This window comes from Budorcas taxicolor, chromosome 10, assembly GCF_023091745.1.
Source record: "Budorcas taxicolor isolate Tak-1 chromosome 10, Takin1.1, whole genome shotgun sequence".
In the NCBI taxonomy this organism is placed as follows: domain Eukaryota; kingdom Metazoa; phylum Chordata; class Mammalia; order Artiodactyla; family Bovidae; genus Budorcas; species Budorcas taxicolor.
In genome coordinates this window covers 73313143-73327012 of record NC_068919.1, presented here as the reverse complement: position 1 = coordinate 73327012, position 13870 = coordinate 73313143, and the positions used below count along the sequence as shown (strand labels likewise).

Here is a 13870-nt window from a genome sequence, read left to right as displayed (position 1 = left end):
AGCCACGAGGGAAGCACTTAAATATGATAAGCTAGTAAAACTGGGCTTGTCTTAAATTGTATCAAGCTTAAAAGGCTACAGGAGAGCATATAAAAAGAGGCTTAACAAATTTTAACTGGTCAATCAAATTATTAGTAGTAAAGTAGGAAAATTACCTCTATGGCATCCCATTCAAAGAAAGTGAAAATGAAAGTGAAATCGCTGTCTTGTCCGACTCTTTGTGACGCCATGGACTGTAGCCCACCAGGCTCCTCCATCCATGGGATTTTCCAGGTAAGAGTACTGGAGTGGTTTGCTTTTTCCTTCTCCAGGGGATCTTCCCGACCCAGGGACAGAACCTGTGTCTCCCGGATTGTAGGCAGACGCTTTACCATCTCAGCCACCAGGGAAGTTCTAAAATATATTTCTTTGATCCCCCCTTTTTTTTTGCGGGGGGCAGAGGGAGACAAGAATATTGGAGTGGGTTGCCATTTCCTTCTCCAGGAGAACTTCCTGACCCAGGGATTGAAGCCGGCTCTCCCGCATTGTAGGCAAATGCTTTACCATCTGAGCCACCAGGTAGTAAAATAGGAAAATTACCTCTATGGCATCCCATTCAAAGTATAAAGTTATATAATAGTCCCCTACAAACCTTGCTGGGTCAAGCAAGAGCATTCGTGTTTGATGAATGACAATAGGACTTCCCAATTCATTTGCTATCTTAATATGGCCAGGACATGTATCACCTTGGTTTCTCAACACTTTATTCTCTCACGTGCATTAATAATGTGTACTTCTTCTGTGTTTTTCGTCACCAGTAGTGAAACTTTGATTTGAAAAAAAGAATGTTTCTGAAAAAAATGTTTCCTAGGTTTTTGGTGTGTCAGTTTACTGAAAGAAAAATATTTAAATACCTATAATGTTCCAGGAACTGATCTTTGTTCTGGAAATACAACAGTGAGCAAAAAAGAACAAGGCCCAGGCTAGTATTTATGGATTTTGCATTTCTAATTGGGAAGGTAGATATCAACAGATAAATATGTCATATAAATTAAAGTAGTGATGAATAAGTTTAGGAACAGACATAATAGGGGGTGGAGACTGATGCTGAAGGAAGGGGATGTTTTTTTTGCTGAGTGAAAGTCAATTGTTTGGAAGCTATTTCCATGATGCTGATGCTGATATATACATAACATTTCATGGATGCTTACTCCGTATTGGACTCTTTTAAAACTATTTTATATGAGTTATCTCATTTAGCACAACTCCTTTGTAAGGAGTCTAGAGTAACTGTAAAGTTGAAAGAGAGGAAATAGGATACTCAAAAGCTCTAGTAACTGGTCCAAAGACACATAGCTAGTCAGTGGGAAAGCATGTACTCTTAAAGGAGACAAGAAGGCTGGTAGAGGTGGTGAGAAGAAATTGAATTGAGGCTCTATTTTGAAGGTAGAGCCAATAAGAATTGATAATGGAGTAGATTAGATGAATCAAAGAGTGAATTGAAGAAAGACTCTGTAGCTTTAATCTGAGGAAATAGGTGTGGCTTTGCAATTTAATGAGATGAAAAATGCACTTGGTTGTTGAAGAGAAGGTAGTGTTAAATGAGTTCTCTTTTGAACATGTTAGATTTGAATGGCATTAGACATTCAAGAATATCTGTTTGTCTGTAGTTCAAGAGAGAGGTTATTACTTTGGGAGTTAGCAGCATAGAGCTAGTTTCTACTGAGATCGATTTCTTTCATTGTTGGGTGTCATGTTCCATGGTCACTTTCCTTAAGGATGTACTCTTGTATCCTGTGAACGGAAACTGTGGTGGGAAGCAATATTGTTGCTTGCCATGGAATGTCATACTTGCTGTCACCATATTTTATGAAATGTGCACTAGTCTTAAATGTGGAAAATATTTTTAAAGAAGTGATTTCTCTTTTTAAAAATACACATTTATTACATAGATTTGTATAGATGATAAAACTTACATAACGTTGGATACCCCCAAAATGACTGCATGTAAAATACTAGTTAAATATAATGTCTGTTTGTTTTTGTTGTTCAGTCACTAAGTCATGTCCGACTCTTTGTGACCCCATGGACTGTAGCCCTCCAATTCTGTCCATGGGATTCTCTAGGCAAGAGTATTGGGGTGGGTTGCTATTTCCTTCTTATAACATTTCAAAGTAAAAAATTTTATACATAATAATGTATGTATTATATATGTATATATAATTATGCATATATTGTATGTATTACAAATATGTATGTCTGTACAAATATACATATGTATTTATACAAATAAATTACATATATTATATATACATATATGCATGCACATAATTATATGTATATAGTTGAATGTCTTACCTTAAATTATGACCTTGATTAATCTTATTCAGTATAGGACACCACACTCACATGAAAGCTGGAGGCAGAAGATATCTTTGTAATATACCCAGCTTAATGGGATGTTGATTATATCCTTCATTTATTAATGCTGAAAACTGTAAATACCTTGACAGTTTTATTCATATTTCAGTGCTTAAGCTATTCATATGACTAGAATGTGTGCATATTTAATGTACCCCAAAAGATGAAATGTGTGGTAATTTGTTTAACTAAAAGACAGTAGTAAGACACTTTGGCAAATAGAGCATATTACAAGCATCTTACGGAGCCAAACAAGTTGAACATGTCAAAATAATAGTTCTGTAATATTCATTGACATCTTAAAATAGCTGGAGGCTATTCAAAAGCATGATTGTAGCATTATTTAATTAACCTGTAAAAAGCTCATTATTTAAAAAACAGATTTTCTTCATGTCACTTTCTTGGAAATTCAAAATTCCATGTTTGTTATATGATTCTTCTACCGTTAGTTTGTTCACATTATTTCTGTGCTTGTCTTTCTTAATACCAACAATGAGGAATAGAGTTTTAAGTCGGTGATTACCTCTACTTTTTTGTTGTTTTTAAATATAAATATTCAACGATTTAAAGATCTTGTTGAGAAGTGTCAGCATTATATTCTTCCTACTTAGTTTTAACAAAATATTGTCTATCTTAAAAATTGTTCTGTGCTGACACCAACATCCCAAAATAATAGCAACCCCCCCATAAAAACAACAACAAAAAAACCCTAAAAAGTGATTTTAAAACAGAACCCGAGTAACTGCTTGTAAAATCATAGCTTCCTATTGTGAAATTTTAATTTGTTATGCTCAAAGAGCCACTGTTCTTAAAGAAAACAAGTGATTTTCTGAGAATAGATTGAGGATCTTAAGTTGGTTCGCTGATTTGATATAATACTCTTTCCATCAAATGGAATTTGATTGATGAAACTGTGAAATGAAACAGTTCATACGTTTTGTTCAGAGGAATTATTTTTTCAAATGCTTACAGGAACAGGAATGGAAGTGATCATCATCTGATATTCTACTTACTTGTGAAATGCTTTTGCAATGAGTGTGGTTATTAAACATAGTGTTTACTGAATATTAAAGGGAATAAAATAGTGCCTTCTTTTCAAAAGAGGGCTGTTAAGGGATAAAACTAAAGGGACAGGATAGGTTAGGAGTGGTGTGTGATTGAAGATGTATTTATTTGGCTCTGAACTCAACTGCTTTTAAAAGTTTTTTCAAGATCAGGTCAACATTAGTAACCTGATAGATCTGGAGAAAGAGGAGTTGGCACATTATTGGTTGATGGAGGAAGTAGCAATTATGGGCATTAGAACACCTTATACTTTTCTTTAGCTACTGTAGATAAATAACAGTGGTTTGCAGGTTACAAGTTATTCTTAAAATAATGAAGTAAAAAAAAATCCTTACAGTACTGGATTACTGACATAAACTTAGTAAGTAGAAATTATAGGCACTCCCAAAGTTTTATTTTAGCTGTTAATTCCAATTCTGTTTCTTCCTAGAATCTTCTAGAAATGAAACACCTTGGTTTGCCTTCTCATCCTATATTTTTGATATTCTGTCAAAAATATTGATAAGCAGGGAAATATTCCAAAAGCTGGAAGAAGCATGCAATGAGAATGAGCATATATTTCTAAACTGAATCATCAATTCCTCAAAATTTTAAATTGATTAAGCTTCATTCAGGAAGACAGGGCTGGAGGATAATTTTAGTGATAAGGCTAAGAGGCAAATCATAAACTTGGATCATCTAATTCTTCATGAAATCTATCAATCACCATCATGTTTTACCAAATTGACTAGCTGGTGGTCACTCATAAAATCATGTTTATCATACTAAAGATAAGATTTACTGAGTGAACACCAAATTGTAGGCACTCTTCTCAGGGAGTTATCATGCATAATCCTGAAAAGTTTACTAAGGTATCTTTGTCAGATAATTTATTGATCTGGCCAGTATTCATATCATTTATTTTCACTTGGGATATTTGTTTTATTTTCATCATTTCTTCTCTTTCAGCTCTTCTTTATGCAACTATTTTTGGAAATGTTACCACAATTTTCCAGCAAATGTATGCCAACACCAACCGATACCATGAGATGCTAAATAATGTACGGGACTTTCTGAAACTCTATCAGGTCCCCAAAGGCCTTAGTGAACGAGTCATGGATTATATTGTCTCAACATGGTCCATGTCGAAAGGCATTGACACAGAAAAGGTATGGATTATTATAACTGTTTTTGTTACTGATTTTATGTTTCAATAGGATCTTCAGATGCATGTAACTTTGTCACTCACATATTACTTGTATATTATTGTTATTCTGTATTTCACAAGCAAATATCAGTCAATCATATTACTTAGCACTTAGAAGGTAGAAAGCAGTCAACCATTAATCATCAATTAGTACTAGTAGTCATCACACTTAATTTAGGGATTGTGGTTCCTGAAAACAACTGATTACTTCATTTGCCTAAAACACTTTCATTACACTCAGAATAATTTTCCAAATTCCTCAAAAATGCTAACAGTGTTGCCATTTCTCCTGCTAGATTTTATTCCTCATTTCTCTTTTGACACTTTGCTCATTTAAAATTTAGAAATGTCCTTGATTATAGCTAAAAGGTTATGTGTCTTCTATTTTACCCTCTACTTAAATTCCTCTTCTCTCACTTTTATGTTTTATAATGCAACTTAAAATTCCTTGTTTTTCCCATTTCTTTACAAAACTTATGAAATGAATACCACCTCTGGAATCCACCTGACATTGCTAAATTCTATCTTGTCTTTTCATGGAATCTCTAAATTTTTACGATCTAACTTATACCAGGGTGAAAGAAGAAATCAAAGTCCTCTCATGATAGATAAAGTCAAATTAAAAAGTCCTCACTTCCTATACCCAGCTGATTCACATCAAATGTAGCGAATGACAAGTAGGGCTTGCATATAAGAATTTTAGAGAAAACTGATCTTGAACTATTTCACTTTATAAGCATTGATGAAGGCTTTATTTTTAGGTACTGATTTTTGACATATGGTAATCAGTACATTTGGTAATCAGCACATTTTTGACATATGGTAATCAGCACATAACTTGGCCTACAAAAGTCCATATAGTCAAAGCTATAGTTTTACCAGTAGTCATATATGGATGTGAGAGTTGGACCATAAAGAAGGCTGAGCGCTGAAGAATTGATGCTTTTGAACTGTGGTATTAGAGAAGACTCTTGCGAGTCCCTTGGACTGCAAGGAGATCCAACCAGTCCATCCTAAAGGAAATTAGTCCCGGATATTCATTGGAAAGACTAATGCTGAAGCTGAAGCTCCAATACTTTGGCCAGCTGATGCGAAGAACTGACTCATTAGAAAAGACTCTGATGCTGGAAAAGATTGAAGGCAGGAAGAGAAGGGGATGACAGAGGATGAGATGGTTGGATGTCATCACTGACTCAATGGACATGAATTTGAGTAAGCTCCAGGAGATGGTGAAGGACAGAGAGGCCTGGCATGCTGCAGGCCATGGGATCGCAAAGAGTTGGACATGACTGAGCGAATGAAAAACAACAGCAAATCAGCACATAATCTTCCTTGCCATTTCCCACAAATTTTGTGTTTTTAATCATAGGAGGTTGACATAGAATTTCTTTCAGACCGTCTCAACAAGCACCTTTCAGTGTCATGGTGAAAGAACCAACGAACAAAGTAGATTTTTAGTTAGGGGAATTTCATGAAGCAAGTAGGACGTTTTAAGCCAGAACAGCTGTTGTTAGGGGCAGAACGGCTGAGGGGAGTTGAAGGGAATGGACTTGAAAAGTAAGAGTTGAAGGACTGAAGCCTGCAGAGAGTGCAAGTGAGATTCTGGAGGATAGCTGTGTGGAAGAATTATGAAAGAGGGAATTATTTGCTCGTTTTTCCACAGTTTGCAAGATGCAATTAAATGGTCCCTTAATGTGGAATATGTGACCACAGAGGGGAAAGGACAAATTGCACATTGTGGAATTTGATTAATGTGTGCCTGAACTGATATAAGGTTATTAGTGAGGGAATCCAAGAAGGAAAAGTCTTCCTCAGAGGTGCATGTGGGAATCAGTGTTTAAATTGCCAAATGCAGGATTTTCTTTGAGGTCCACACTCAGTGAAACTGAGCTCAGAGGCAACCATCTACCTTGTCAATCAGTGTCTTGGTCAGAAGCTTTTCTTTCCAGAAAATTCAGTGGGGTCTAATGGTAGCTGACAGAAAACATCAGTAAAATGTTGGAATGATAGCTGTTTACATAAACCCAGAGCCTATGCCACAGATCTGGTACGGATCTGATCTTCGAGTTCCTTTCTCTCTCTGAATTCCCAGATACTGGGAATAATGGAATCAACAGATTCTCACAAGCTTCCCCTCTAGTACTTACTCACCTGTCTGCTTCATGATACAGTTAGGGTATAATGCACTGGAATCGGGTGTGTATAGAAGTGTGCCGGGATCCAGCCCCGGCAGATCCAGGGTGATTCGAAGGTGGGGACGGAGTCGGCGTCTTTGGAAAAATACATATATAATCACAGATATAGAGAGATTAGAAATGGATAGTGTAGTAGGAAGATTAGTGGAAAAAAGGAGGCTGAATAACTTGGATTACGTGGAATAGCATCCATGCTCCAGATGGGAATTCAGCCAGAAAAACGGGAGCAAGAAAGAAGCGACATGGGGGAATCAGTCTTTCCAGAAACTGATCCGATTTCTTTATTTTTGGGTTTGCTTATATACCTTTTGTTACACATAGGGATGAATACAGAGTCACGCAGGGGTCAGCAGTCCTGACCTTTATCAAAATCAGGTGCTTCACGTAAATGTATAAAAAAAGGTCTTAGGGATATTACATCATCTTCTGGCCACGAGTGAGACCTGCTGACATTTTATGATCCTTTCTTTCTGATAACCAAAAAACTTATTTTTTCCAAGTGTGTTTTTTCTTAAACCAGGCACCACCCTCCAAATAAAGTTACATTCCTATAGGGTGAGGGTGTAGTGAGTTACAATCAAGAAAGGAATTTATTTAACCCAAGGTTAACATGATTAGTCTTAAAGGTTAATACTTATTTCTCCTATATGCTTACACAGTGATTTATAACAAAGTACAGTGATCTATTATAAAAGAGAAAATCCATTAACTCAAAAAGTCTAGTATTGCTAACATCAAAAACTACTGTATTTATTAATATATTCCCAGGTGCCTAAGGATATGGAGGCCTGGTGGCAATCATTGACTCAACAAGAAGAAAAAGCCCTATGCTAATTTAGACTCTCAAAATACTCTAAAACTCTTTGTGCTGTTTATGGTTAAGAGGTAGTAAACAATCATGTGGCAGGAGTATGGATAATCCTGTCACACAAGCTAGTCTGTCAGCAGAGAGGTTTGACCTGAGACATCTTTGTCCCACCCAGAGCAGGGAATTAGCAGCAATTATTGACACAACAAATAAAAAAGCCTTCACCAATATAATTCCTAACCAACACACTCTACTAATAATTTCTAACTCCCCAAAAGAATTTGTCTTTAGTAAGTCTAAAACATCTCGTGCCTCTCAGATTGGGAGGCTGTAAACAATCACATGTGGCTGGACGAACCTATACAGGTGGGCTAGATAATCTTCAGAGGAGTCCGTAAGCTGAAACACTCTTGTCACGCCCAAGAATTTTTATTGCCTTGGAGCTGCACGTTTACTCCTTCTCCGAGAGAAACAGTTATGGGGGAGAGCCCCCCGTAAAGTCAGAGGTGCAGGTGAGAGCATAAAACAGACTCTGGCTTTGGGGTTAGATGCTCGGGAACAGGGGGTTTCCTGAGGCTTGATCACGCCTTTGCTTATGCCAAGCCTCCTTCCTCATGACCTTTGCCATGGGCAGAGTTCCTCATGCTGGCCCCCGGTAGAAGTGCATCCACAATGACGTTTCAGTATGGACATTTTTTTGGTTGTTTGCTATTCACTATTTATGGTCATAGGAATGTACTACTGATTGGTAGAATATTGACGGAAAATGGAGTGTTAGGGAAAAAAGATGAAGATAATATTAAAATTGAAATAAAATTTTTATTCACATGAAAATGTTTTTAAAGAAATAAGTAAAAATATTAAAATGAATTCAGTTCAGTGCAGTTCAGTTGCTCAGTTGTGTCCGAATCTTTGCGACCCCATGAACCGCAGCATGCCAGGCCTCCCTGTCCATCACCAACTCCCGGAGTCCACCCAAACCCATGTCCATTGTGTCGGTGACGCCATCCAACCATCTCATCCTCTGTCATCTCCTTCTCATCCCACCTTCAATCTTTCTCAGCATCAGGGTCTTTTCAAATGAGTCAGCTCTCTGCATCAGGTGGCCAAAGTATTGAAGTTTCAGCTTCAACATCAGTCCTGCCAATGAACACCCAGGACTAATCTCCTTTAAGATGGACTGGTTGGGTCTCCTTGCAGTCCAAGGGACTCTCAAGAGTCTTCTCTAACACCACAGTTCAAAAGCATCAATACTTCTGTGCTCAGCTTTCTTTATAGTCCAACTCTAACATCCATACATGACCACAGGAAAAACCATAGCCTTGACTAGACGGACCTTTGTTGGCAAAGTAATGTCTCTGCTTTTTAATATGCTGTCTAGGTTGGTCATAACTTTCCTTCCAAGGAGTAAGCGTCTTTTAATTTCCTGGCTGCAGTCACTATCTGCAGTGATTTTGAAGCCCAGAAAAATAAAGTCAGCCACAGTTTCCACTGTATCTCTATCTATTTGCCATGAAGTGATAGGAATGGATGCCATGATCTTAGTTTTCTGAATGTTGAGCTTCAAGGCAACTTTTTCACTCTCCTCTTTCACTTTCATCAAGAGGCTCTTTAGTTCTTCTTCACTTTCTGCCATAAGGGTGGTGTCATCTGCATATCTGAGGTTATTGATATTTCTCCCGGCAATCTTGATTCCAGCTTGTGCTTCCTCCAGCCCACCATTTCTCATGATATACTCTGCATATAAATTAAAAAGGCAGGGTGACAATATACAACCTTGACGTACTCCTTTTCCTATTTGGAACCAGTCTGTTGTTCCATGTCCAATTCTAACTGTTGCTTCCTGACCTGTGTACAGGTTTCTCAAGAGGCATTCAGGTGGTGTGGTATTCCCATCTCTTTCAGAATTTTCCACAGTTTATTGTGTTCCACACAGTCAAAGGCTTTGGCATAGTCAATAAAGCAGAAATATATATTTTTCTGGAACTCTCTTCCTTTTTCAATGATCCAGCAAATGTTGGCAATTTGATCTCTGGTTCCTCTGCCTTTTCTACAACCAGCTTGAATATCTGGAAGTTCACGGTTCATGTATTTCTAAAGCCTGGCTTGGAGAATTTTGAGCATTACTTTACTAGCGTGTGAGATGAGTGCAATTATGCAGTAGTTTGAGCATTCTTTGGCATTGCCTTTCTTGGGATTGGAATAAAAACTGACCTTTTCCAGTCCTGTGGCCACTGCTGGTTTTCCAAATTGCTGGCATATGAGTGCAGACTTTCACAACATCATCTTTTAGAATTTGAAATAGCTCACTGGAATTCCATCGCCTCCACTAGCTTTGTTCGTGGTGGTGCTTCCTAAGGCCCACCTGACTTCACATTCCAGGATGTCCGGCTCTAGATGAGTGTGATACCTTCGTGATTATCTGGGTCATGAAGATCTTTTTTGTACAATTCTTCTGTGTATTCTTGCTGGCTCTTCTTAATATCTTCTGCTTCTGTTAGGTCCATACCATTTCTTTCCTTTATTGTGCCCATCTTTGCATGAAATATTTCCTTGGTGTCTCTAATTTTCTTGAAGAGGTCTCTTGTCTTTCCCATTCTATTTTCATCTATTTCTTTGCATTGATCGCTGAGGAAGGCTTTCTTATTTCTCCATGCTATTCTTTGGAACTCTGCATTCAAATGGGAATATCTTTCCTTTTCTCCTTTGCTTTTAACTTCTCTTCTTTTCACAGCTATTTGTAAGGCTTCCTCAGAGAGCCGTTTTGCTTTTTTGCATTTCTTTTTCTTGGGGATGGTCTTGATTCCTGTCTCCTGTACAATGTCATGAATCTCCATCCATAGTTTCAGGCACTCTGTCTATCAGATCTAGTCCCTTAAATCTATTTCTCACTTCCACTGTATAATCATACGGGATTGATTTAGGTCATACCTGAATGGTCTAGTGGTTTTCCCACTTTCTTCAATTTAAGTCTGAATTTGGCAATAAGGAGTTCATGATCTGAGCCACAGTCAGCTCCTGGTGTTGTTTTTGTTGACTGTATAGAGCTTCTCCATCTTTGGCGGCAAAGGATATAATCAGTCTGATTTTGGTGTTGACCATCTGGTGATGTCCATGTGTAGAGTCTTCTCCTGTATTGTTGGAAGAGGATGTTTGCTATGACCAATGCATTCTCTTGGCAGAACCCTGTTAACTTTGTCCTACTTCATTCTGTACTCCAAGGCCAAACTTGCCTGTTACTCCAGGTGTTTCTTGACTTCGTACTTTTGCCTTAATATGTAAAGTGACTTACAGAGCAATAGGAAAAATTAGAATATATTTTATATAAGTTATATATATTTATTATATTTTTATAAGAAGTTTAATCTTATCCCCATATATTTTTTGTTTGCAGGATAACTTATAGAAGGCAAAAATACAAATTACTAATAAACATACAAAATGTCTTCCTTTCACTTGTAATGAATAAATACCTAAGGAACAAGAGACTGTTAAAGATAATTCCCAATATTAACATAGACTGTAGTGACTGATACTATTATGTTATTCTGGTCTATATGTAATTTAGTAGGGCACTTCTTTTGAAAGCAGTTTGACCAAGAAAATATACAAAATTTGGAAGTATCTAGACCTCAGTCACTATGCCTCTACCCTCTTCTGTCTAGAATCTCTCCTTTAGTGATATCATACAATCTGATGACTATAATAATATATGCTAACACCACCCTAGTGTACATAATCATCCTGGACTTATTCTCTGATCCACAGATTCCCCTATTCAACTGCCTACTCATATCCAATGAAATTGTCCAGAACTGAACTCCTAATCATCTCCCATAAACCAACTCCACTGACATTCTTCCCCAGTGCAATTCATAGAAACTCCACCCCTCAGTTGTTTATGACAAACCTCCTACATTGAAACTTCCACCAAATCCTGTTGGCTCCATCTCTATTTCTCACCACCTCCATTGCTATTACTTGGTTAAAGTCACTCTCTTTTGTCCTATGTATGTTATTTTGTAGCCAAGTGATTGATCTGTGCATCCTCCCCTGTCCCTTTATAAATTATTTTCAAAATGGCAACCAGTAAGCTTATTTGGCTTTCATAATAAAGCTTTCTATCTTTTCTGTTCCTCTCTTGTCTCTCTTTTCATCTTATTTATCTAATCCATCCATCCATCCATTCATCCATTGTATGTCTATCTGTTATATAATTCATCTTTACTTTTGATAATAGGAATGACATTGATTGAGCCTGTTAAAATAGGATAGAAGAGAGAAAATGAAAGTTTGATGACAGTAATCACATAAATCTTATAGTTGTAGAAATAATCTTAGAAATATGGATTTACTTGAAGATAGCTTTAGTAAACAGCACCTGGTTTTTAAGAGTTATGCTGTTTGACACTGGGCTTCTCTGGTGGCTCAGATCTTAAAAAAATCTGTCTGTAATGCAGGAGACCCAGGTTTGACCCCTGGGTCAGGAAGATCTCCTAGAGAAGGGAATGGCTACTACCCACTTCAGTATTATTTTCTGGAATAAAAATAATGTGTGAAACAAAATCTTTGTTCTAATGCTTCTCTTGTTAGTTTTAAAACAGCTATATATATATTTTTTCAGCTGCTGGTGCTATAGAATTTAATGATGCATTGCAGCTAATTAGAGAAAACCTTCACCCCAATTACTGAGATTTTATTCTACTGCTTCCACATATTTAGTTTATAGATTTTTTTTTTGAATTTAGCTTTAAACCCACAAGCAAATTAGTCACTGTGATTTAATTCAGTCTTAACTTGTCTTTTGTGAATAATGCTTTCTCTAATATAAGTTGTGGCATTAAGATTAGTACTGATGTGAAGTTGTAGCATTTTTATCCTGAAAGTTTGCCTTAGGAAATTTAAAAATACAGAACAGTATCTAGATTAATTTTATTTGGTTGAAAGTATTTTATTGACTACTAATTACTATAGTTGCTTTAGTTTTTTAACTTCAATAGCCAAAATCCATCCTCTGGCCTTTTGCTACTTGATAACATTCTGTGGCCTTAAAAGACAAGAGAAATGGGTGGAAGGAGAGGATTTAAAAGGGAAAGAGCAAATTATGGGGAGGAAATAGAAATGATGATCGTTAAACCTAAAAAAATCTATCCCACGGTTTGAGGTAACTTTTCTGAGAAATAATTTAAATGACGTAAATGCCTAGAGAGTTTATTTCAGCTTTAGGAGTATATGAAATACTACACAACTTGTATTATGTGGGGACCACATATTTCTCATAATACTGGATTTATTTTCTGCTTGTTTTGTAGAATATAGTTTAAAACCTTACTGTTTTTTATTTTCCACTGTCTTAACACATTTTTTTCTAATATATTCTTTGACAAATCTCAATAAGAAAAAAATTCTTTGGTCTTCATTTCTTGTTTCATGTGGTTTTGTAATAAGCATGAAGTATCAGTAGGCAGATCCCATTATATGAAAAGTTCTGGCAGAATTATGCAAAACATTCAAGCAGATTTATGCCTTTAGAATATAAAGAGATTGATTTTGAGTATGTTAAAATCTTGGATTATTTTAAGCATATCTTTCACCAAAGCACTTTATTTCTTCCAAATATAGGTAGGCAATATATATATTTTTCTACAATTAACTTTCTTTTAATTTTTTTACTTTTATACTGTTTTTCAATTAGAAAAGCCTGTCTAAATATTTCTTTGTATTCCTAAATGTGAAAAACAGGGATGACATTCTTATGTATTCATGGTGTCATTATCCTTGGTTCAATATTTAAATTATTAAGTACTTCGAGAAGTTTCTATAGCTGAACCCGAGTGAAGGCACTGGCTTTCTAAGAGCCTCACCTGGTAAAGATGCCATGTAAGCCTACACATGTGAAGATAGTTAAACAAAACTGAATTGATCTTAAAGAGAGTTAATAGGACTTTTGCATTTGGGTCAAGGGAGGTAATAATCATCCCAATATAGTCCATGCTATTCATATTATAGGCAAAGTATTATGTTTAGCTGAATATTTTAAAGAAATGTTATCAAATGACAGTACACATATGAGAGCATAATCATGATACCATAAATTTCTGGGACTCTCGTTATAGATGAATAGTTAAAGAAATATGAACACTTAGTTTGTCTAATTAGAGATTTTGGAAAGAGGTATGATGGGAAACCTTAGATATTGGAAGTATTTAAAGATGA

At 36.3% G+C, this 13870-nt stretch overlaps 1 protein-coding gene across 1 annotated transcript in view; it reads left to right on the top strand.

The window, feature by feature from the left end:
- Positions 1-13870, top strand: part of KCNH5 (potassium voltage-gated channel subfamily H member 5) — a 391931-nt gene that overhangs the window by 225418 nt on the left and 152643 nt on the right. The window contains exon 8 of the mRNA XM_052646974.1: positions 4414-4613. Coding sequence (XP_052502934.1) covers positions 4414-4613 — 200 coding nt within the window. The remainder of the gene's footprint in view (positions 1-4413; positions 4614-13870) is intronic.